The sequence below is a fragment of the Carettochelys insculpta genome, chromosome 4, assembly GCF_033958435.1.
Source record: "Carettochelys insculpta isolate YL-2023 chromosome 4, ASM3395843v1, whole genome shotgun sequence".
NCBI classification, from domain to species: domain Eukaryota; kingdom Metazoa; phylum Chordata; order Testudines; family Carettochelyidae; genus Carettochelys; species Carettochelys insculpta.
The window spans coordinates 118,473,202-118,499,603 of NC_134140.1; the positions used below are offsets into that span (position 1 = coordinate 118,473,202).

Sequence of the window (26,402 nt, forward strand, 5' to 3'; positions counted from 1 at the left end):
TACTGTGCATAGTCATTGCAGCCACCCCCCAACTCCTTGAAGGGCCGAGCTGTCCCCCCAGGGCTGTGGAGTCCCCCCAGCTTGGATCCTGCTAGCGAACCCCCAGGTGCCCAGTGCCTCTAGAGTCACCCCAGCAGCTCAGCACTGGTGGGAGCAACTAGTGCTGGGGCAATGGGATGATGCCAGATGGCTGCGGAACTTCCGCATGAGCAGGCAGACCTTCCAGGAGCTCTGCCATGGGCTGGCCCCAGCACTGAGGCACCAACAAGTGGCTCACTCTCCCTCTCGAGATGTGCATCACGATTACTATAGGGAAGTTGGCCACCCTGGACAGCTACTGCTCTGTGGGGCATCAGTTCCTGGGTCACACCCCTGCCAAGGGGAGGGACAAGGGGGGCTTCTGGGCAAGGGGACCCTTGGTGGCAGGGGTCCAGGAGGGCAGGGGCCAGTGGCAGGGGGGGGTGGAGGGCAGGGTCAAGGGTGGTGGGGCCAGGAACTGCCCACCATGCCCTCAGAGGAGTGCACTTCCTCTATCCCATGCAGGTTGTCCATGTGATCAATGCGATGCTCCTCCACAGAGTCATCTGTGTCAGGGGCCTGGATGCAGCACATGGTTTCCCAAACTGTTTCAGAGCCTTGGATGGGGGACACATCCCCATCTGCACCCTGGAGCACAGTGCCATCCAACGCATCAACAGAAAGGGCTTGGTGAATCCCATAGGCTACTTCATGGATGTGTACGTGGGCTGGGTGGGCCGGACACACAATGCACATGTGTTCCAGAATCCCAGCCTGTGCCAGTGCACGGAAGCCAGGACCTACATGCCTCAGTGGGAGCTCTCGGTTAGCAAGGTCATCTGGTCGGCTCTTATTCCCAGGGTGGGCAGCCAAGTCCAGCCCTGGCTCTGAGCAGCCAGCCACCACCCCCAGTTGCCAAGGCAACCATGACAGGGTCCACATCAGAGAGGCCTTCAGTGAGAGCTTCACTCATAGGCCCCACTGACCTGCACCAACAACCACCCCTCACCATCCCCACACACACACACCCCTCACCACATGCACCATCACCACCCTCACACCCAAGCACCCACCCCCACCATCCCCTCACCAAGCATACAGGACATGGGAATCTACAGAAAATAAAACTTTTACTTTACACTATATTATGTTTGATCTATTACACAACTAACTCGAAAACTCAGTACGATGTGGGGGGAACCATGTACATTGGGGACTGGGAGGGAGCTGAACCTGAAACGGGGGCTGAAAGAGACCTGAACATGGAGGGGGAGCAGTGGGCTCACTCAGGGGCAGGAGTCAAAGGCCAAGAACCCTGTCGGACCTGGGATCCCCTTCCACCTCATTTCAGGATCCACAGCAGGGCTAGGATGGAGCAGAAACCACGGGCACATAGGGCCATGGGTGGGCTTTGACAGGGTCAGGCTCTGCTGGGGGCCCAGTGGGGGGCAGCACAGAGGGCCAAGAGGTGGGCCACGTTGACCACAAGCTCCCACAGTGTCCAGCTAATGTTCTCCAGGTTGGACTTTAGCCTGTCCCAGGTCACCCTCTGCCAGGTCTTGTTGTCCTCCTCCGGCCAGAGGCATTGCTCTACCACCACAGCCTGGCAGAGGCTGGTGGTGCCTTCCCCTGACCGTTGCTGAGGTCTCTGGTCATGGGCCTAACATGGTGCTGCTGGGGGGCCAGGGGGGCTCTCCCAGCCCTCGGATGGCACAGGTGAAAGGAGAGAAGGATGAGGTTTCAATCCCTGATCATAGCCTTGGAGCAATTCTCATGGGGGCAACACCCTCCCAGGGGCAACACCCCCACCCATGGGGGCATGGTGGTCAGAGGTAACACGGGTGCGTTGGGGTTCCCTGCCCATGAGGGCAGTCCCTGGGTGTTGTCTGGCCCCACCTACTTCTCACCATGCATGTGGCTCATGGCATTGTCCACAGGGGTGGGTGCTGGCCATCACCAATGGGTGTCATGGCATGCCAGGGGCCACAGCCAGCCGGGATGTCTCTGGGCTGGGCCCACTAGGCATGTGCATGGCCTGCTGGCAGCTGCATCACCACCACCACACCACTAGCCAGGGTGTGCGCCCTGCAGGGGACTTACCAGAGGGTCCCTCAATGAACTCCAGTGACAGCTAGCTCCTGGTTGCCCAGCAGGATGACCAGGAAGACATGTTGATCATGAGGTCCCCCTCCTCACTCGACCACTTCAGGGTCGTGTCTGGCCCTTGGCTCTGGCTCCCGTGTCCTGGCTCCTCCTGGGCTTCTTCCTCTTTCTGGTGCACAGCCATGTGCAGGATGGCTAGTGGCAGGGAGCTGTCCTGGGGCCCTAGGATGGACTGGAGCTCCCAGCAGTAGGGACAGGTGGAGAAACCTGCCCCTGAATTTCCAGCCTCATCCCTGGCCTGGGTGTAGCCCTGCTAGAGTTCCTTTACTTTATTCTGGACTTCATCCGTAGTGAGCTCAAGGTGTCCCCTGGTAGTGAGGTCATGGGCAAGATGTGTGAAGGCCTCGGCATTGTGCTGCTTTACCCTCATCTCACAGACGCCCTCCTCCTCCTTCCAAAGTCCCATGAGGGAGCCCTTTTCTACTTTTCGCCCTGCAGCTCCTGCAAGCCCTGTGAGGGCTCGGGGGACGGTAGGAGGCTTAGGGCTCCTGAAGTGGGGGGCTGCTAGACATTTCTGGGTAGCAATATTCTGGGGGCAGTTGTGAAAGTCTGCTCCAAGCAGCTTGTGCCTTTGCTGTTAGCATCCTCTCAGCTTTCTGCCACAGGATTTCTGGGTCTGTGTAACTTTAAGAGTGGCCAGACGCAGAGATCATAGAGTCCCATGCTGTGGGCCAGGGCATCTCCACACTGCAGCTGTCTGGCGCCATAGTGGACTTTCAAAAGTGTGAGTCATGAAGCATATACATGTCTTCTTTTGAAAGAGAATTTCAAAGGAGTACGCTCTTCCTAATAAGGGATTGGGGTTGGGATTTCGAAATTTGCACTGAGTTCCTCCGATTTTCTTTCGAAAGAACACAGTGTACATGTAGAAGCTCCTCACGTTCTTTTGAAAGGGGGTCAGGAATTTTGAATTTATTTGCATGTGTAGACATGGCTCATGTGTCTCTCGTTCACATTTAAAGGAAACAGAGGAATCAAATCACAGTATTTCAAGAGGAATGAATAATAGAGTTCTGCTTTTTTTCAATCAGTCATGCTCCTGCCCACCTCAAAACACCCTCATGAAAAAAATACTCACCAGTCAAAGTCAGCTGAAAATCATCTTGTCAAAGAAGTGAAGGAAATTAAATATTTTCCATATTCACCTTGTATTTTTGAGGAGGGAAAAGGTACATAAATGATGTTTCTCCACAAATAAGTATGTTCTGAGGTTGAACTAATGACATTTTTTGCGCTGAAAAGATGTGTCCATTTAGTCTAAGTTATCCAGCATATAAACTTCTCCCCATGGGTGAAATTCAGCCATTTTCATTGGGAAATGAAATTTCACTCTAAAAAAAACCAACCTATTATTTTAGTGTCTATTAGCAAAGATTATAGAATCTTAGACTGAAATGAAAAAACTCTAGGACATCCAGCCAACCCCTATGCCAATTTATTCTAAAATATTCATTGTGAGCCAAAATGTGTCATTTAGCCACAGATGCACAAAGAAGGGTGTTGCAGAAATGTGCCACCCAATGGGAAGTTTGAGGAGGAAATGCTCCTCAGTAAAGGAACAATCCCTCTCGGAGCAACTCAGTGTGTTGAGGAACAGTAACAATTTGCACAGTCCATTATGGTGGACATTAACTTCTCAGGGTGAGTTGCTTGCTCCACAGGACAGTGAAAAGGTAGAGCTGAAACCATGTTTCCACCTGTTTCCCAATTCTATGGGGTATACCCAGTGACTGGCCACTACTTCACAAAGTGGAAGTGCTGGCCATGGGGTAAGGCTGTGGGGCACGGGAAACATCCCCTATATTCTTTCTTTCCTTCATGAACCTATGTAAAGGCTTCTCACAATTGGACCCTATACGTTAATATTTTTCTGGTCTAGTTGTTCATTGTCTCCAGAGATGAAACATGTACCAGTGCCCTTAACAGACTGTGCCCCAAATCCTATATCTGCTGGTATTTCTTCTTGAGGTGCATCCTAAATAGTCCTTTGCTTCATGTTAGTTTTGTTACTGCCAGTTACACAGAGACTGTATTGTCCTAAATTCCTCTTCTGTTGTTTATTCTCTTCAAATGATGTTGTCTCTTATGCTCCTTAACCCCATTCATCACTTAGCCAAGCTACCGCATTCAAATTTATTTTTCTTAATCTTTCCACAAAATCAATCCTTCAAATCCCCTAATAATTTGTTGGCCTTCTTTGAACTTCAGTTTGTCCTGGCCTTTCTGTTAAAAAGGTCCACAGAGCTGAATGCAGTATTCTAGATGTGATTGTATTACCTTCCTGACCTGTGACATGTTGCCCTTATGTATGAAACCTAAAACTACATTGCAAATGAGTTTTTCTCTTTCTCAATCCTATAGAATATATGATAAAAGTAAACCCTACCTGCACTGCATCTGTCATAGCTAAAAAACTTCTCCACTGAATACTTTTTCCCTATGAGAGTGACAGAAGGCACTACCCAATGGAGACACCTAAGTCTTTTTATTTTTGTAATCCATATCAAGTCACTTTTACCCTTGGACAGGTGCTGCTTTTATTACTGTATAAATACACTCTCTCTCTCTCTCTCTCTCTCTCTATCCTGGACAAAGCTCTACCAAGCACATTTTCAGGAATGAGATTGCACTAGCAAGGGACAAACAATACACCTTAAAGTGTCTGTTTTTCTTTAAGGTTTATGATTCTCTTGGCCTAACAAAAGTAACAAGCAGAAGAAAAATCTGGTATTTTGTTTACTTTCAACATATTATTATTTAGACCATATGGAAATAAATCAAAATATATTCAATTTTTTATTATTTTATGTATTTAGTAGTATTCATGTTGGAAAGAAAACATAAATCATTGCCTATTTCTTTTCCAAAAGGGTTGGTGTGACAATGCAAATAGAGAAATCATGTGTCTAGTGATCAGAACATGGGACCAAACATCAGAATGAATTTTTGGTTCTATTTCTAGTTCTTCTGCTGATAAACTGTATAATTGTGGGCAAGATCACATGTGTATTGGTCTGCCTTGAGAACTTGGAATGCATGAAGTCTACAGCTATTTCAAAGGAGATCATCAACCAAAGAAAGAGACAAACGCTGGCTGTCCATGATGACTTTTTGATCTTGCAGCAGTCTTTGTTATGGTTAATCAATGAACTGCTGTTTGCTCCTCTGCAGGAAATGGCAGTGGTAGGCAAGCTCGCTTAATAGTGGTTCCATATATGCCTTTCAGCAGCAACCAAAGAACTGTGATGAATAATTGGTTATTCACCTCAGGAACTCTCACTATTCCAGTTTGTCTCCCGTCTACACAATTCTTAAATGAGGCTGATGGAAAACGACATTTTATGCATCAGTATCATTAGTTTAATGACAATATTCTTCTCTTTATGTCTTATTTGATCCCAGATTTCAGACTACATCTATACAATGAGATACATTTGAATTTATTAATATCGATTTTGTAATGCTGGATTTTATAAATTTGATTTTGACTATCCTCACCTCTCCACATGCTCCTCACAAAGTTTACTTACTGCTGCCACACTCAGTTGGCAAACATCAACTGCCTGTTCCACAGTTCCCTCAGCCCCTTAGCATTCTGGGTACGTCTGCTGGTATTTGACAACATCTTCCTGGATTGCATTGCCCTCATTCCCCTCACATGTAAGCAAACATCCATTTTTCCAATCAGAAGGAAGGAAAAGTAGGGCATCAATAAAGATGGCAGAGTTAACAGAAATCTCTTTCTCCTGTAACTGAACTATCAAGGATTTTATAAAAATTAGCAAGTGTGTGTCTTCTCAACTGGCCATCCATTGACTGTCCCTGCTCCCTTGATCATATCTGATCCCTGAAAATAATACAGGGACAATGAAAAACATGAAGAATGAGTTCATAGTAAAGTTTTTGAAAAAACAAAAAAAGGAGATGCTGAGGGGTTTTTGGATTCCCTGTTCATTACAGTAAACCCTTGAGTTACCTAGGGTTGTGTTCCTGCAACCTCCACATAAGTCAAATTTTTGCGCAAGTCAAGAGGAGACGGAAACCAGGACGCAGCCTGCCTCCCAGCTCCCCTGGGTTTGCAGGAGCCAGGAGACTGACCAGCCCACCAGAGTGATGGGGAGCTGGGAACTAGGGGTCTGCCTGGTTCCAGTCTCCCGGGTGCTTGCAGGACCCAGGAAACTGACCAGCTCATGACTGGTCAGTTTCCCAGGTCCTGCCAGTGCAGCGGAGCCAGGAACCAGGCTGCCCCTTGGTTCCCAGCTCCCCACCCCTGCCTCCCCATGAACTGGTGAGTTTCCTGGCTCCTGCAAGCCCAGGGGACGTGGGAACCAAGCGGCAACTTTATCTGAGATTTTGCTGGGGCCTTGGCTGGGAGTCCAGCCACTTCCCAGCCACAGAATGGCAGGGGACCCTGCAGCTGGCTCTCCAGGCCATGCGCTGTCCAACTGGCATATTTTGGGGCATTACTATATAGAGCTTCTGTGCGCAGTCTGTGTTCTCAACTGGCTCTCCACCCCACCCACTCTTCCCTGCGTGAAGGGATGCAAACATAGAAGAAAGAGGATAGAAAAGGCTGAGAAGAAAGATTTTTGTCTTCTCTCTTCAGTACACATAAATTGCCAATACAGGGGATGGCAGCTATGTCCTGAAAATCTTAGCCACTGGGGAGACTTCCCTCTGGTGGCAGCAAGCCCCCCAAAATATTTTTGATGGGAGTCCAGTTGAAGTAGTTCCCCTGTGCAGCAGAAAGGCCTTGAAAATGTTAGCTGCCAGGGAAGACTTCCCCCGATGGCTGCAAGACCCCAAAATTCTTTCCCACTCTTGGAGCCCTAACCGCATGCAAGCCACGACATTGTTCTGCCTGGCAGTATGGTCAGCACTAAATGGCAGGCACATCCTTTTATTGGGTTGGAGTGCTAGCCACGTGATATGGTTGAGTGTGGGAAAGACCTCGACTGCATGGTGCCTGTGGAAGAGGGAGCGGGAGGTGCACAAATGTACACCACTGGGAAGTTTCTAGGCCTCTTATGCAAACACGTCCCCCACAACTGCCTAGCTGACATGTGGTGTGGTGGGGTAGCGCCTGGCACCAGGCAGAGAAGAAAAAAATAGCAAGTGTAGGCCGTGTCTACACGTGCCCCAAACTTTGAAATGGCCACGCAAATGGCCATTTTGAAGTTTACTAATGAAGCGCTGAAATGCATATTCAGCGCTTCATTAGCATGCGGGCGGCAGCGGCGCTTTGAAATTGACGCTCCTTGCCGCCGCGTGTTTCGTCCAGATGGGGCTCCTTTTCGAAAGGACCCCGCCTACTTCGAAGTCCCCTTATTCCCATCAGCTCATGGGAATAAAGGGACTTCGAAGTAGGCGGGGTTCTTTCGAAAAGGAGCCCCGTCTGGACGCGCCGCGCGACGGCAATCCGCGTCAATTTCGAAGCGCCGCTGCCGCCCGCATGCTAATGAAGTGCTGAATATGCATTTCAGTGCTTCATTAGTAAACTTCGAAATGGCCATTTGCGTGGCCATTTCGAAGTTTGGGGCACGTGTAGACACGGCCGTAGAGACAGAACCACGAACTTCATGCTGGGCTTATTTGTAATGGGTAGATGCACTCACAGTGCTAATAGCAAAGAAAAAAATACATTTCTCAGGTTCTCATACAAACATGAGCCCACAGACAAAGGCTTCCTGGTCCCGATTTGCAATTTAAGGTCTTCCTGTTCCCTAATTCGTGTGCATCTGGAGAGCAGCAGCCAGAGCAGACCACTGTGGGGCACTGTGGATAACATACGGGACACCTCTGGAGGCTACTAAATTCGATTTTAAGATGTGGTGCTTCTACACTGGCTGTTTTTCAAACTTTTAAATTCAAACTTGATGCTACACCCAGCAGGCACCAACAATATTATGATATCGGTGTTAGTGCTCCCAAAATCAAGCTAATGGTGTTTACAGTGAAGACAGTCGCGTGGTAATATCAAGCTAACTGTCCTAAATTCGAATTAATCTAGCAGTGCCTAAAGCAAGAGTGACTTACTTGACTTAAACCCTGGCACTCAAAGGCTATAAGTTTTGTCCCAAGACAGAGTGAAGTGGAGCAGACCTGCAGATGACCATATGGGTAAACTAGTAATTTCTGAGTGACAAGCCAATTTTATGTTCTTATAAAAGGCCTTAATAATTTGTAACAGATTAAGAATTGAAAACACACACACAATTGCATGTCAGAACAGTGGATCTACCTGTACCATCATTTATAATTGTGCAAATCAGAAGCAACTAGCAAATCAGAAGCTAGATAGGTAAGAGATGGAGATAGGTAAGAGATAAATCAGGTGCAATGACTTGAAAACAGACTTCACCTCAAGAACTTGCTACTGAGCTTTGTTTTGTCTGAAGGAGACGTACAGATCTGGATGATATTCAGTTCTATCCACTGTTTCCAAGGCAATAAAAAGAACTAGGTGAATACCATCAACAAATAAAAAGGAAGGAACTTTTGCCAGTATTCAATCTTCTATTCACAGTGAGGAATTAACTCCAGAAATATACACCTCTTGACACTTGGAAACTGGAACAATGCCATGTTTATATGTAGGCTGCTTTTTTCTGCATTGTTACCATGGTGTATTTTTTATAAGGATACACTACTGACGTTATGTGTATTTAACATTCTTTTTCTCTTTCAACGTATTTCATGGCCTGAAGCAAAACCCATTGAGCTCTTATTGATTCAATGGCCTCTGGCTCAGGCTGTAATGGAGCTCTGCTAGCCTCAACTTAACCACTTTTAAAGCAAGTGGTTTACCATTTTAAAGCAAGTGGTTTACCATTACCATTCAGAAAATGCAAAATGTTTCAGAAAAGTTAGAAGAAACACTAAATAAAGACAAATGCCATGTACAAATCAACAATTGATTTTAAATCAGATCAGAATTGAAAAAGTTAAAAATTAAAATATATATTTCAGGACTGAAGAGAACCACCTAAGATAAAACATTAATATCACAACCTCATCCTTATGCAAAGCCACAACACTACAGTGGTTTGAAAGATCTTATAACTATAAAGTGGATTTAGAAATTTCATCTGACTTATTATGAACAAAGTCCTATTTCTGAGCCAGCTGTGGCTGTGTATCTAATAACCCACCTCCTCTAATATCCAAAAGTTTAGCTCAATATAGTGTTTATTCATGACAAATTATCTAGCCGTGAAAGCTGGAAGGGCTGTTGGGCTGCATTAGCTCTCATTGTTCATACACATCTAGGAAATTTGAGCATGAATTCTGTTTTAAGGAGTTCACAAAAGAAAAGCTTTCATTCCTTATAGCATCTTCAAATGCCACCTATGTTATTTTTATAAATCTATGTTTAAATTAGAGCTTGTGGAAGTTGCTTTCTTTACAGTCTTCATTGATCATGAAGAAAATTTGAATCACCCATGTATGCTTCCCTTAGAGCATAAGAACAGACACACTGAGTCAGACAAGGTCCATCTAGCCCAATATCCTGTCTTCTGACAGAGGACAATGCCAGGTGTCCCAGAGGGAGTGAACACAACAGGTAACCACCAAAGTGACCCCTCTTCTGACACGCATTTCTAATCCTCTGACAAACAGAAGCTAGGAACATTATCCCTACCTACCCTGGCTAATATCCACTGAGGGACCTAATCTCCATGAATTTATCTAGTTCTTTTTAAAATCCTACTAAAGTCTTGGCCTTCACAACCTCCTCTGGCAAGGAGTTCCACAGGCATACTATGTGCTGTGTGAAGAAAGACTTCCTTTTGTTAGTTTTAAACCTGCCTGTTTACAAGCCATATTAACACCACAGCTTAACTCAACTTATTAACAGTATGTCCTTTCCCTCCAGGGATCTGTGAGCACCAAGCTAATTAAAATGACCCATGACCAGTTTCTTCAAAACTAGGTATCATTCATTCATCCAAAGGTACACAATACAGAGAACAATGGGTAAAAAGAAGGGCTATATGCATTCTACCCCTTCCATAAATCTTAATCTTTTATTGCAGGTTTTGTAAACTCCATTCAGCTCAGTTGTCCATCTCCAGGCTCTCCCTGTTCCTGTCCCTGTCCCTGTCCCTGTCCACCCTGGGCAGCTACTGACACTTCACTCAAGCCCTCCTTCATTCTTAAAACAGTGTATCTAAGGTTTTAGCATTCACTGAGACCCTAGGGTTAGGATGGGATGAAAAAACTTTGCCAGACTAGCTAGAGCCAGGCTGGGGTTATTCCCCAGTCGATAACTCCTCATTGTGTCCTCAAGGATCATTGACATTCTCTGGACTTTGCCTATCTTTGCCATTGTTTTCTTTCCCATTGGTTTCCTACTTCCAACCTCTTTTGATGTAACTTGTCAGCCAGGCAGGATAATGTCACACAGGTAAACCAAGACACATGATGGCCGTGTCTACACGTGCCCCAAACTTTGAAATGGTCATGCAAATGGCCATTTCGAAGTTTACTAATGAAGCGCTGAAATGCATATTCAGCGCTTCATTAGCATGCGGGCGGCAGCCGCACTTCGAAATTGACGCGTATTGCTGCCGCACGGCGCGTCCAGATGGGGCTCCTTTTCGAAAGGACGCCACCTTCTTTGAAGTCCCCTTATTCCCATGAGCTCTTATTAGCATTCCCATGAGTCCCTTATTCCCATGGCCATTTCGAAGTTTGGGGCACATGTAGACGTAGCCGATATTTGTAAAATACACCAGTATCGCCTTCCTTTTGCAAAGAAAATTTAAGCTGTTATTTCTCTCAGAGCTTATCAATGGGTCAGATTAAATGCATTTGGTGCAAGGGAGCAGCAATTTAAAAACACATTTTACAGCCTAGCATCACTTGTTTGGGGGGCTATGCAGGTAAACTCCAAGTCAGTGGGGGTGAAGTTTGAAAGTTGCTTACAATACTGCATACCCAATCTAAGTAATCCAAGAGGGGTAGCAGTGCTAGTCTGTTACATCACAAAAAACAAGCCGTCCTGTAGCACCTTAAAGACTAACACATTTATTTATCAGCTAATGAGCTTTCGTGGGTAAGACCTGCTCTTTCGAAAGTAAACCACATCTTCGAAAGAATTCTTCTTCCCATTAAATAAAGGGAAGAAGAATTCTTTTGAAAATGTGTTTACTTTCAAAAGAGCAGCATCTACACTGGCTTTCTTCTTTTGAAAGAAGCGCTTTTGAAATTAGAATATGCAAATGAGGTACCAGATACGCAAATTTATACCTCATTTGAATTTTTTATTTACTTCATTTGCATACCTCTTTTGAAAGAGGAATGCAAATGTAGACACATGGCCGAAAATATGCTAATGAGGCATGGATGCAAATTCCCCATGCCTCATTAGCATACGGTCACATGATTTGGAGTCCAGAAGACCGTTCTTCCGGACTCCAAAATGCCATTTAGAAGCGTGGCCCCTGGGGGGTCTTCCACAAGGAAGTCCTTCCGAAGGCCCCTTCTTCCCAAAAAATTTTGCAAAGAAGGGGCCTCCGGAAGAAGGACTTCCTTCTAGAAGCTCCCCGGGGGCCACGCTTCTACACAGCATTTTGGAGTCCGGAAGAATGGTCTTCCGGACTCCATATCCCATGACATTATGCTAATGAGGCATGTGGAATTTGCATCTGTGCCTCATTAGCCTATTTCGGGCTGTGTATTACCATGTCACTTTCCAAGAAAGTGGCCTGTGTAGAAACGGCCTATGAGTTTAAGTGGTTTTGTGCTATTTCACTTGCATCTGGTCACCAGTTGCATGTCTCTTGACTTTCCATGGAAGTAAAGGAGTCTGCCTAAGTGGATCTTCATACAGGATCGGAGACCCAGTAGGTAATTTGTGCCGAAAAAATTAATATGGAAATTTTTACAAAATGAGGAAGTAAAAGAAGCAGCTGTTGCTCTTGTTTATGAAAACTCTAGCATGAATTAGAACCATTTTTAACTTTCCATTTGAAATCACAGTCTACAGGCTAGAAGACAAACTTTTAAATGAACTAAATACTATAAAATCCTAATTAGGATAGGATAATAGGGAGGTGGGAAGCAAATACTGAGTACCAAAGTTATTTGAGCTCCTTTGGAGGCCAGAAAGCCAGTATTCTCTGACAAGTACTACCAAAATAGAATCCTTTCTCTTGTAATAGTCTTCAAGAATGTCATCTCTGATTATAAAACAACCACAGCAAACCACAAAAGGAAGATAAATCATGAGTTCCCATTGTTGCAGAATGCTAAAAGCAATTGGTTTTAATGCTGCACTGAACATTTTCACTAATGTTGTATTGAAACAAATGTATTTGTACATAATTATCCAAATAGACCATGAAAATGTAAAAAGATAATTATTTAAATGGATGCAGGCATCCTTAATATTTCCATAGTTTATTGAACTAAATAAACTACTTGGAAATATTGTGTCAGAGTAAACCCTCTACCTTCTTTATTATCTTGCTTGCTGTATCACAAAAGAGCAAAAAGGAGCACATTTTGCTTTGTTGATAAGAAGAAAACACAGGAAGAATTTGTGAAGAGACGTTTAATAAGCAAGTTTCAATACACCCTGCAGTAAAGGCATAGATTTCTATCTCCATTTTACGACAAAGTAATAACAGAGTATTGCTTTTCAGTGCTACTCAGTAAAATTTAAAAAATAAATTTACATGTAGTGTTTTCCCTTATTTCTTTCTAACAAAGGGATAAGATTAAATGAGTATTACAAGTCTGAGTCAACTAAATGCGCTTCAGTGTTAAAAAGCACTAAGCACTGAATTTTCATCATCATGAGGAATGTTGTGAGGCTTGGAAGCAATCTAGGAAGACTTGTGCATTGGTTGCCATGTGATACACTCCTTGCTGCTGCCAAGTGGCAGACATTACAATTGTGTCAGTACTCAGATAATCTGGCATCAGAAGAAGAGTCTGTAGTTGGGTAGAGGGGACTGTTTTGGCAAGTCTCACGTCCATTTAATGTTAATCAGCTCCATTTGTTAGTGATTTTCACTCTTTTGTGAAAAGACACATCACCTTGTCAGCCAGTGGCTTGTTAAAAGTGTTGTTTGCCCACAGGGATTTTCTGTAGTTGTTTAGGATAGGATTCGTAGAAGGCTCGGAAGGAATTAGGTGCCAAGTATATAGGCTCCTTTGAAAATATCAGCCTTAATTTGCTGTTGGAAGATCCATTTCTATTACGTATAGAAATTACACTGATTCATTTACAAGTATCCAATTTTTGCTACCAGATCACCTATTGCTAAAAAGCACAGAAATCAATACTAGGCAACACGTTAGAACAATAAGTAAGGAAGATTATTGTATGTAATTGAAAGTGCTGGCTAATCAGGTGAGAGAATGTAATTAACCAAAGCAGAAATTAAGATTGTGGTATATATGATAAAATGTATCATCAGATCATCAATGATTACAAGTGGCCGGGGTGTTTCAGTCCACAAGTATCATTTACAGTAACAGGCAAGTTCTCAGAGGGAGGTGTGGCAGAGGTTGAATCACAGACAAGAGTGATTACGGACAAGGATCTTAAGAAACATATTTTCAAGCAGTTGTATGAACAACTAAAAATATTATGAGAGACTGTAACAAAATACAGCAGCTTTTCTGTTCCATGCATAAACATGGCAGCTACTCTTCTTTTTAACATCTGCTAATTCCACTAATAGTTTAAGTAGCCAGGAGTCCAGTGGCACCTGAAAGACTAAAAAATTTATTACAGCATATGCTTTCATGAATTGCAACTCACTTTGTCAGATGTCTTACACTTCGTCTTTCCCTTCATGCATCTGAAGAAGTGAATTGCAACTCACAAAAAATTACGCCACAATAAAATTGCTGGTCTTTAAAGTGCCACTGGACTCCTTGTTGATTTTGCTGAAACAGACGAATATGGCTACCTCTGAAACTAATAATTCAGAATTAGAAATTCAAATAGCCTTAAATTTAGCCTGAAATGGATTCACAACTGCAGTTTGGACCGATAACAGAAAAAGAATAAGAAAATTCTAAGTTGGATCAAAAGTGTCAGGTGAGGGAGGACACATCAGTTTCACATGCTTAATGCAGGCTGAGCTCTAAATTTTATCTTAGTTTTACCAGATTCCAAGATTATGCATTTCAAAGTGTAGCTATAAAAACTATGATTAAAAAAAAAACCTTAATATTCTACTGTCGACAGAGAAATAGCATCAGCACCCGTCAACAGATAGCTGCTACCCACAACTTGCTCTGTCGACAGAACTGCCAACTGCACTGCCCACTGGCGACAAAAAGCAGAATGGCAGCTCTGCAAACAGGGCTGCCCAGCAACTGGAAGCCCTCTCTGTCGACAGAGTGTTATCCCTCAAATATTTGAGGGAGAATGCTGTTGAGGCAAATGCAGAGTTTTGTCAAGACTCTGTCAATAGAATGCTTTACGTGTGTAGAAGCTCCCTAAGTTACGTCGACAGAAGGCCCCTTCTGTTGACAAAATGCTCTAATGTAGACACAGCCTAAAACTGGTCTTCCTTTCTGGAAAAAAAGACTGGTGAAAAAACATTTGAAAAAAGTTTAAATTCATACTGATGTCTAAAAAGCAAATTCTTACTTTTGAATGCTTGTAACTATCACTATCTTTATTCCTTGTTTGATACCTCTTAAACATATATTCTTTTATTAATAAACTTACTTCTCTTTTCGGCGTCTGGAAAGAGGCCAAAAGGGCGACCCAAATTGTGCTACAAGGACACGTGCAAGCATGACCTCAGCGCTCTCTCTATCAGTGTGAACACCTGGCATTCGCTCGCCTCAGACAGGCATGCCTGGAAACAGGGAGTGAAGGAAGCTCTTGCTATGTATGAAACTACCTTGGTGAAGAAAGCGGAAGATAGGAGAGCCCTCAGGCAGATCCGTGCCCGTGATACCAGAGCGACATCTGCCTACTGCTGCTCACAGTGCGGAAAGGACTGCCACTCCTGGATTGCATTGCACAGCCACAGAAGACGCTGCTCGAATCAGTCCAACTGGGGCGCAAACCCATGATCCCTCGTGATTGAAGGATGCCTACTACTCACTTCTCTTTTACCATAAACCAACTCAGTGCTTTGATTCAAAGAGAGAAAGTTTGTTAACCCCCATTAAGGTAATAAGCTACTATAAACTATTTCTTTAAAGGAGGAATGATCTTAATAAGGTTTGGTGGGTACTATAGTTAGAGGGGCTAAATACTGCAGGTAGAACTCACTGATTGTTACCTGCTAGGCAGACTCCTGGAACACTTGTTGGCAAGGCAGATAAACAGACATGTCAGGAAACTGACACACAGCAAAGCAGCAGCAAACTCTTGGTTGCTAAGGCAGAGACGGGAAACAGAGGCTCCCAGTTCTGTGAACCCCAGCAACTTGTCATAGATTTTTTCATGATATGTAAGAAGTCCCCTCCAGTGATTCGCTATTTCTCAATCAATTAACAAGCAGCACCTGTTCTACTAATAGATCGGTCTCATGCTGTTCACCAACCTTTAATCAACTGACACAAGGAGGTGCCTGTACATACTAATTCTGTCCTAATATGGATATCTATACACATACAGTAGTGCCTCGATTTACACAAGGGTTGCCTGAGCCATGCGCACGGGGGGGGGCAGTTGAACCAGGTGCGGGGTGGTGGGGTTGCGCTAGAGATGTGTGTGGGGGTGGTGAGTCAGAGCTGTGCTCAGGTGGTGAGCTAGGCCATGGGGGGGTTTGAACTGGGGCAGGGGTTTGAACCAGAGCTGTACATGGCGGTGGTGAGTTGGAGCCAGGGCTGGGTGCGGGGGCTGAGAGGTGAGCCAGAGCCACATGCGGGTGGTGTGCGGGGCTGCAGGGCGTGAACTGGGGCCACAAGGGGCTGGGGGAGAGCAGGATTTTGAGTTGTACTTAACTTGCATTAAGCCCAAGTTTGATGTAATTTTTTGTCAACCAAGGTGCTGACGAACTACTCAACACATGCTGGTCTAAGTGGATTAGCCACCTCTACATTGAAGGGAATGATTTAAAATCAGATTCCTATTAAATTCTAGACTAAGTCAATGGGCCCATACCCTCCCATACTGGAGCCAATGGAAGTATTGACATTGGAATTGGGCCCATCATTTTCTCTCTCTACTAACCTTTGTCTTTTCAATTAAATTCGGTTCTGCCCATGTGTTTCTTTTTGAATTAGTGTGCATGCCCAAAGACAACAGTTAGAAACAAATACGGGAAAAATTATTTCCTTTACAGATTAATACAGCCAAAGGTTGTAATGATGTCCCATGGGACAGGTTTGAAATTCAATACACACTGCACACAGAAGTAAATAAGAAAAAGGCCACGCTTCCATAAGCTTGGAACCTGTAAGAGGTTGGCTGAACCACAGGTAGACAAAAATCAGCCTGTCTTAGATGTGACTCTGGAAATATGCATTTTAAAGAAAGAAACCTGCTTTTACTGAAGATTTCTAGAGTAAATCCTTTTCTGTTCATTCTGGAGTTTAAATGTTTGTACCCTTCCACATGTTCAGAGCTCAGGTTGAAACCTGAGTGAAAATCATTACAGTATCACTGCACAAAAAATAAGTTGCTTTAGTAATATTCAAATGTTTAATTAAAAGCAACGAGGGGGTCCTGTGGCACCTTACAGACTAACAGAAATGTATGAGCATAGGCTTTCGTGGGCAAAGGCCCACTTCGTCAGATGCAGGTGACCTGCAATTATACCTGCATCTGACAAAGTGGGCCTTTGCCCACAAAAGCCTATGCTGATACATTTCTGTTAGTCTATAAGGTGCCACAGGACCCCTCATTGCTTTTGCAGATCCAGACTAACATGGCTACCCCTCTGATAAATGTTTAATTAGATAAATGTTTAATTAAAGACTCTGAACTATTGCCAAGAACAGGGGATCCCAGTCAAAGCTGGACTCTCACCTCCTACATTAGGATAATTTAACGAAGGAGATGAATATTTCATATCCAAATTACATGGAGTACTGCAAAACCCATTGTCAAGATAAGTAGCATGATGGCATAAACTATTATTTAATAGTACCTGCTCTATACACATTCATTCCTCACAGGCACACGTGGAATCCATTAATTAGAGAGAATTATTAGCCAGCTCTCTGTCTTTATTCCATAACCCCTGAATATTTTAACAGTGTATTACTGAGGTAATATTGAGCAATTATTCATTTATGAATGCTGAAGAGTCGTTCATTTGAACCCCTTCACCCAATGCTCTCATTTTCACGGGATCAACGTGTATTGTCATGGGATGGCAGACTTACAAGAATATTAATATTAATTTTAATGTCAGGTTCAGGAGGTGAACAATAAGAATAAAAAATCACGCACAGCTAATATTATAAATGACTAACACAGTTGTATATGGTTTTTCTTTCCCTGCCTTGAAGGTAGACATGAACAAAAAACTAAATGGCTTATACAGTGGTTTATACAATTGGAATTTACATGCATTGGTGTTACAAGCAGCACCTGATCTGTTTTTCAAAGTTCTCACATTTGATAACTGAAATCAGCAATTAAGTTTGCACAACATATATTTTATATATGCTTTGGCTAATATATTACAAAATGAGAAAACAAAAAATTATTGCTGTTCATTGGTCTGAGCAGGACGATCTGGGAAGTCTAAATCAGCAGTAGTCCTGGGCACCTACTTGCGCCATAGATAGAATCTCAGATCTCAGAAGAGGGCACTAGAAAAAATGATCTGCATTCCAATAGTATGTTTAAGGATTCCAGACAGGGACTCTGCTCAGAATCAGCAGGAGTAAAGAATTTTGGGACCCATCTCACTGGGTACTAGCACAAAGATAAAATAAGATAAAACACAATATACATTAACTGAAGTTATATCATGCAGGACTGACTTCATAGCTCTCTTTCATAAAATAACCGATACATTCAATAAAGCAATGCAGGATATCTAACTTATCTGGACTTGAATAAAATATCTGTTGCAGTTTGTTAATGAAATTTGCTGCTGATACAAACTTGAGAGGCATTGTCAATATAGAGAGGATTATAATATTTTATAGGTGTAATTGGCTGACCTAGAGTACTGAATGGAATAAATGTAATGTGGCATTAGATATTAACGAATTCTGCCACAAGCAGAATCCAAGCTTCACTTGGAGCTAACAGAGGACAAGAGAGACCCAGGTATATTAGTCTATCACAGGCTTCATAAAGTAAAAGGAAGCTTCAGACATTTCTGAATGTCTGAGGTGGTGTGAGATAGCAGGGAATTGGACTAAATAACCCATCAAGTCCTTTTCAGCTTTGTGTTTCTACGTTTGCCCTGCTTGCCTAAGAACATGAGAAGGATCAGGCTGGAGGCAGCTCTACCAGGGCTGCACATGAGAAACTGAGTAGAACAACTTTGCATTTTATGCCAGAAGCCGTATTTCTTAAGGCTCAGTCTCACAAGTTCATTCTAGCCCCCATCCTGCCAAGCATTTAAGCATGTTTAACTTTAATCATTTGAGTAATTCCATTAAAGTCATGGGTTTATTCACATGTTTAAAGTTCAGAACCTGAGTGCTTCTGGTAAACTCCATTTACTATAGGAGTGAGCTCTAAATGAAAAATTTAGTGTTTTAAATTAGTACTTTGTCAGAAAATTTGTAATTGTATGCCCCAATTGTCACTTTATCTGTGAAAATGGAAAGGGCTGATGTGTGGACTGGCCAGCTGGTATCTGTACAGCTCTTCTAAGATATAAAGTTGCTATGCAATTGTAAGGAACAATAAGCTGTTTTGAAGATGGAAGAAAGACATTTCAACCTTAAGCCCCTTCTGTGTCTGAATATTCTCTAAGTAGTGACCTCATCATTGCAAGCTCTAGGGATATAAAAGTTAGACAAAATGAAGGGATCAACAAAGACATACTTAAACACATAGCTGCTTTCCAGAAACAAAAATATCAGAAGGTCAGAGCAAAGGTAAATTCTACCTCGAGGACTCTCTAATTTGTCGACTGCCAATTTACACAGGACTGTGTGTGACTGTTTATTCTGGAAAAGGAGTTAGCTGAACTGCAATCAACATTATGCATACTACAGTTGTGACATATCTACATCTGAACAGTGAGAGCATTACATACTTTTGTTAAGTTGAGAAGGAGTCAAAACTGTAGGGATTGCCATAGGTGTCAGCCCTAGCGATAGAGACTAATAACTAAAGTCCAGATGAACCAGCAGCTGCACCTCCTGTAAAGGGTTAGGGTTTGTCTGCACAAGTAATTGCTGCTAATTAACTCTGTGTGTTGGCAGAGTGTTTTCTTCCTGTTTAGCTTAACCCAAGCTGAACAGGAACAAGACATTCTTACCCTGGAACAAAAGTGGCTTTGTTTACATGGTGACATTTTGGAAAACTCATCCATCTCCAATCAACAAAACACCCATGTTGCCTCTATGGCAGTTAGCCACTTCCAACACAAAGTCTTTTTAACTAGGGACTTTGATACATTTGATACCATCATCCAACTTTTGCTTAAATAGATCAATACTACTCCTTTTACCATACTGAATTCTTCACAGATAAATCATTTTAACTTATGCCCATGGCTCTTATTTCCAGTCTGTTTTATAAGCTATAAGAGGCCATTATTAAGTTTTACTTTATACAAATCCAGCAAGCTGAAATGTGTCAGTCAGAAAAACAAACACACATCATAAATACATGCAATTTAATAAAAATAATTTTTCAGCAATAACATGGAAGCTATGGAATAAATTAGATAAACATGGAATTAGCAACACAACACACATGACATTTAATAAGAGTTTTAAAATTCTCTTTTTTTGAATGTATTGCTCACAAGGTGCATAGGCATACTTTCCTTTGGATGCTCTCATATGAACCTTAAAACCATCATTAGCAAGTGTTCTGTGTTTTTCTGAGAGCGAGAGACCCAAGTGTACATACTAACATTTTATTTTTGCAAGAAGTCACATGAAGTGAATCTATTTATTTTTATAAGACATCATGTAAAATGAGCCATTTCACCAACATTTGTAAATTTCAGTGAACAAGGTTGGGGGCACAGAGAACAGTAGAATAATACCACTGCTTATAACTTACCTCTGTAATGAAAGATTTGGCTGTTGATGCATTCATTACAAGAATGGCCCGTCTCAGTGTGTCCCGGTAGCGGTTCAGTTCTTCTATTCGCATAGTGGAAAAGAGCCCTGTGATCATTTTATTGATGTTGTTCTCTACCTTCTGCAGTGCAACATCCATTCCCTGCTGAGATACTTTGTCCAAAAATTCTTGTATTCCACGGATATCTAGAAACATCAAAATCCCATCAAAATGCTAATTTGTATACAAAAAAAGAGACAAAAACACAACTGTGCATATCTTGAAAAGGTATTTTACTCCATTATGGGGTAGGTCCCTGAAGGTCAGCCTAAATTAATGTTCATTTGATTTCTTCCTGAGCTATGCTCATGGTATGTCCTAAAGTGATACAATATGGGAAGAATTTTGTTCTGATTAGTGTTCAAAAGAAACACTTAAAAACAGTACTTAATTATTTTCAGTTGATTTCCTCACTCCATCACCATATTGTTCTCAAATCTAATTAATACCATACATCTCTGAGAGCAGTTTCATAATAAATGACAAAAGCAGAGAAGGAGAAGCTAAGTTATCAGACTGCAACATACAGTGCTTTTCTTGGTTTCTTTTGTTAGAGACCGGAAAAAAAGTTATTAAAAAAAATGCAACTGTCTTTGGAGAAGCACACACTTTTGAATGTCTGAACCTAGCAAACAGACCTGCGTGACCTATTTACAAAAAAACTAGAAGGCTGGGTCCAAGTTATGCATAAATTTACTTCCTTTAAAAATCAAACAATTGTGACATGTTATTGGGGAGACACAAGGGCTATTGGCTGTGTTTAGCATTAAATAAAAATAAAATACATGCATTATGTTTTTCCAAATACAAAGAGCTGTAATGGAGCTTGATACCTCCTGTGTACACCTTGCCTCAGAATGAACTGTTTATCTTTTGCTGTAACTACTTTAAGTCATTGTGCCTACAGTACCAGCATCCTTTTCTGTCCATAAATTCCAGCAAAGAATCCTTTCATTTGGCTGTGCATCTGAGCGCTCACTGGGTACACACTGGCTATTTGAGTGCATAGGGCCTTATGTTTCAAATGTTTTCAGTGCCCCACCTTCCTTTGAGCTATGACATACCTATTCAGTATCTAAAAAGTTTTGGAGTGTCAGACCACTAAACAACAACCCTGATGCACTACAGGGTTAAAACTACCTGTTCAAAAATCTCACTTTCATTAAAAAAAAAGAGGAACAAGCATACAATCTCCTTGAAAGAGAAAACACTTTGGCTACGTCTATACAGGCAGCCTCTGTCGTCAAAACTGGGCTTATGTCGACAAAACTCAACAAGCATCTACTCATTTAAAGCCCTCAGTCAAGAGGCTGTTGACAAAACTCAGCTGTTCAGCTGGCAGTGTTATATCTCTCCCCGATCAGGTATAGAGCCTTTGTCAACTGTGTTTTGTTGCCAGAGTGCGCACCTAGAGAGTTCTCTCAACAGAAAGTGCTTCCTGTTTCCCAGGCAACACTGTTTGCAGAGCTTCTCCTCAGCCATTCTGTCAACAGAGGGCAAGGCAGTCTTTCGAGCCACTTCCATGATTAGATGCAATCTGTCGACAGAGGTACTGCCGAGGTTTCTATGTTGACAGTGACTTCTGTCAACACAGGCTGCCCATGTAGATGTAGCCTTTCTGTCTCTTCCTTATGACCCAAGCATAGAATGGCTGCTTGTCTTCAGAGACAGCAGAATCCTCAGAGAATATATAACATGCAATGTTGCCACATAATGAACACATCTCTAAAGACTTCACCCAAGTTGTTTAAAAGAGCCAGCCTTATTTAAAACATTAATATTCTGCAAGTTGTACCTCTGGAAGTAAAATACAACAAACTGGGAAGCCATTTTAGGAATTAATGGCAGTAACCACTCTACTTATATATAGATAACTCAGCAATGTTCAAATATTACTAAACATTTGAAGAATGGTTTAACATTGACAAAGTACAGGTATATCCTACAAATAAAGTTCCAAAAGATTGTCAGGAACTAAGTAAAGCTTCTATTTAATGTCTAAATCAGGAAAATTAAATTAAATCTAATCAGGGATGTTAGGATTTTTTGGAAATTAAATGCCAATTTAAGAAGCAACAAGACTGTCTGAATTGTTACAAACATGCCTTTCTATGCAAATGATAAACTAGCTGCTTCTGCTTTAACCAGAGTTCTAAAGTCTTACATATTTGCTGTATTTCTTAGTTGCTTAACAGCCAGTTAGACGGGAAGTTTTTGAGTAGAGATAATGATTGGCCAGGAGACAACTAAATTATGTAAATCTTCTTAGGTATCTACATATACCATAACAATTCATGGGGAAACTAAGACAAGTTTTGTTAGATTTCAATTCTATACCAATGACCATGGGCTCTTCTCACCAATTCAAGAGAGATAGAAGTGAGTGAGAGAGAAAACAGGAGGAAAACTTCTGTTTTTCTAAAACATATGTTCCATTCGAACCATAAGTTACTGGCTTGAGGCAGTCATTACTAAGTGAATTCTTTAACCTGTGTTATGCAGTGACTGCACGATCATTCCCCTCTCATTTTAAAAATCTATGAATCTAACAAAGCATTGACACATGTTGAATAGTATACAGATCAAGTGGACATTAAGACTTGAGATGCTCTTTGTTGATAAGATTATTCTTTTCAGCGATCTTTCAATATATGAAAGATGGCACCTTGATACACATCTAGGGTAGTGTTCTGTAATGCATAGGGCACCAGATATAGTAAAGAAATTTGTGTGCAGTTCATATCCCTGCCACTGACAAACTGCAATGATGGATAAATACTTGATGTTCTGGGCCTTAGTTGCCCTATTTGTAAAGGGAAGATGAAAATAATGGAGCTTACCTATCATAATTACACACTTTGGCTACATCTACATTAGAAGCATCAGCCTAAAGAAGGTACTGTTGGAAGAGATGTTCCAACAAAACTTCTGTCAACAGGTCCTCTCTACACATAAAAGCAGATAGATCTTTTGATCCACTCTTTCAACAAAAGGGCCACCCACAGCATCTATACTTTTTTGTCGACAGTTTTTGTCTACAAATCTCATTTTGTGTGTAGATGCTCCATGAGTTTTGTCTACAAAACACCAGTTTTGTCTACAAAACTCTCTAGTGTAGAGTCTTCCTTTGGGATCACCAGATAAAAACTGCTGTGTAAGTGCTACAAAATAATGATGGTTAACTGCAGTGCTTTAGATCTCTGGTCACTAGAGAGGATTTTCTTTCAAAAGTATGCCAAACAATAGGTGCTGTAATTGAATGTCTGGTGTCAACTTTCCTTTTTTGCACAGGCTGATTGTAGGATACTTCTAAATTGCACTATGGAGTTCTGTTTCTCATGGATAAATTCCTTCTTCAGACAACTCCATTAAGTGTGTGTTTCACAGCTGTTAGTTTCTGATGCACAGATGATTCTCTTCCCACATTTGCTAGCCAGACAACTAGAAATTAGATTTTTATTTTTAAATCAGATCATCCACAATCATTTCAAAGCCTGTAGGAGAGCTATGTTTTGTCACCAATATAAATAGTCCTCATTACTGTCTTGGCACTAGAGTCAGCATTATTTTCTTTTCTCCACCCCATGTGCCTAACATTTAGTATCATTAAAAAAAATACAGCCATCACATTTGACTCAAGGTTACATGAATATAGAGTCAGCTCTCCAGTGTCCATAGGAAGTCAATCCTACATATAAAGGAACAGATCTTAGCATGACACCTCTTCCCAAGCAAGAAAATGTGTGAAAAGTCAATTGGCTTGGGGTCTTTTGAAAGTACCCAAGAAGTAAGTTCCTGTATCAGGGGTTCTCCTGTTGTAATGTGCCTCCTGTCCCTGGACATTCAAATCAGGTACTGTTCACAAGAGTGTAGATGTGATTAGCTAACCTCAGCTACTGAACTAGAAGAGATGAGTTTGTGCTGAAGGCCTAGGATTGGCCTTCTGATCACAGTTCAATTGCCAGTTTTGCCATAGATTTCCTATATGACTTAGGGCAAATCACTAAGGGTTCAGCTACACTACATCAAGAAGAAACAAAGAAACCATAACACATTTCAGAACCCAGGTCTCTGCTCAGGAGCTTGCACTCTGGAGATAGCAACAGTAGTGTAGACATTCCTACTTGGGCTAGAGAATTGGCTCCGAGACCTCACCCCTTTGCTGCTCTAAGTAGCTCCATAATATGAACCTGGATCATTAATTAATCAGTGATGAATTACTTATCTTAATGTTGGTAATGCAGATCCACCCCTTGAGTCAGCCTCTAATGCATTTTACTGTGTGATTGCTTTGTTAATGAGACTATGTTTGTGAAACTGTGTGTTTGAAATTAGTCCTATTAACCTGACTGCTAGCTATTTTAAAAACCTCTAGTGCTGGTGTAGGCATGGTGAGAAAACCAACTCATCTGCATCCCATTAATAAATGAGTAAGATAATCATTAGGAAAAAAAGTTTCCTCAGGGCCAACGAAAATTTATTTACTACAAACTCTTAATGATGTTATTTGAATAAACGGTATAAATTTTATGCAACTTAGAGGGCATTCTGTTATTTGAGGGACAGCAGGGGTTCTTTTAAATTGGTTCTGTTTACCAGCTCTTCAGCCTTACTTTTCAACACATAATCAAAATTTTGCAAATCATCATCAGACATCATTAAATAATGAAACACAGAAAACAGGTCCAGATCCTCAGCTAGTGTTTAATCAGCATAGCTTCATTGGCTTCAAGATTGTTAACATATTTGTAACCAGCGGCTGGAGATGCTCCAGTGCATAGCATGGACTGGTTCCTTAGTATTAAGTCAACCAGGAGGTTGCAGAGAAAATGACAGATCCCAGAAGTTTAATACATTTTACCAGAAACAACTATTGGTCTGAAAATTCACCTCAACAACATATCATCAGCTATTTATTATTCACTATTTGCTACCAATCATAAGTCAATCAATCACTGGTTTAAAAGTTTTCACCCATCCTATCAATCAAGATTCACCCATCAGAATGAATATTTTGCGGCTTAGTTGATCAATTGTTCCCTGAAAAATGAACAGCAAACATCAGCAATCTAATTGTTCATTGGCACTTATGAAAAACAAGCATTTATATAAATGGATACAAAGTACACATTCACAATGAATAATCAGACCAGCTCTGGTTGCAGAAAAATTATACTACCTGATGATAATAAACTAAATCCTACTTGCTTCTGGCATTTTACTGGAGATAAAAGAGAATTATAAGCTAATCACTGCTCCTAACTGAGCATTTGGTTTCCCCAGGTGTGATATACAGTCATTAACCGGTCCTCCTGTAATATAATTTTAGACCTGAAAGCTGCCTTGCACTTTGCCTAGATGAAAAATATCACCTGATTCAGCTGCTGCAGAAAAGGTGAATGCACTTGTCATAAATATTCGCTGGCTGATTACACAAAAGACTCATTTGTTTGTACTGTTGATGAGGAAAGCAGTTGTATAACATATGATGCTGTTCAAATTCTTATCGAGAAAGCTTTATATATCTACCGCAGTAATCCTTTCTTACTGGGTGATGGCTGCAATAACTGAGCTTATGCCAGTGTGGATATATACTGCACACCCCAGTGAGACAGTTCAAGTGGACTCGGAAAAACTCATGGTTCTATTCAAGTACTGAGTGAAGTATCCATATTATTACAAGGTTGTTGATATTTATTAACTTAGGGTTTAAGCTGAAGTAATCAGTAATGCTTAGCATGATGATTCAATAACACTGTCTCTCTCCTCTTTCATGCTACTCCATCCTATTCTCAGACCAGTGAAGTTTCGTCCCATTAGTTATCTTTAATACAAAGAACGCATGACCAAACAAAGCTGCCAGACTACCCTATTACGACTTTTTCACTGGTGTTAGGGAGCTGAATGAGAGCATTAACTGGGTGATATTTTGGTTGATGATAAGCTAACCTCAAAAGACATATCATTTGTTCAAGATCACTGTTGATAACCTTTTGTTTAGGAGCTTTCATACCTGATTATAACA

At 41.8% G+C, this 26,402-nt stretch overlaps 1 protein-coding gene across 3 annotated transcripts in view; it reads right to left on the reverse strand.

Moving 5' to 3' along the window:
• The window catches only part of GRID2 (glutamate ionotropic receptor delta type subunit 2), a 1,071,343-nt gene that overhangs the window by 450,052 nt on the left and 594,889 nt on the right, over nucleotides 1-26,402 (reverse strand). For all 3 annotated transcript variants that reach the window (XM_074993599.1, XM_074993598.1, XM_074993600.1), the window contains exon 4: nucleotides 20,318-20,523. In XM_074993599.1, the coding sequence (XP_074849700.1) occupies nucleotides 20,318-20,523 (206 nt within the window). The remainder of the gene's footprint in view (nucleotides 1-20,317; nucleotides 20,524-26,402) is intronic.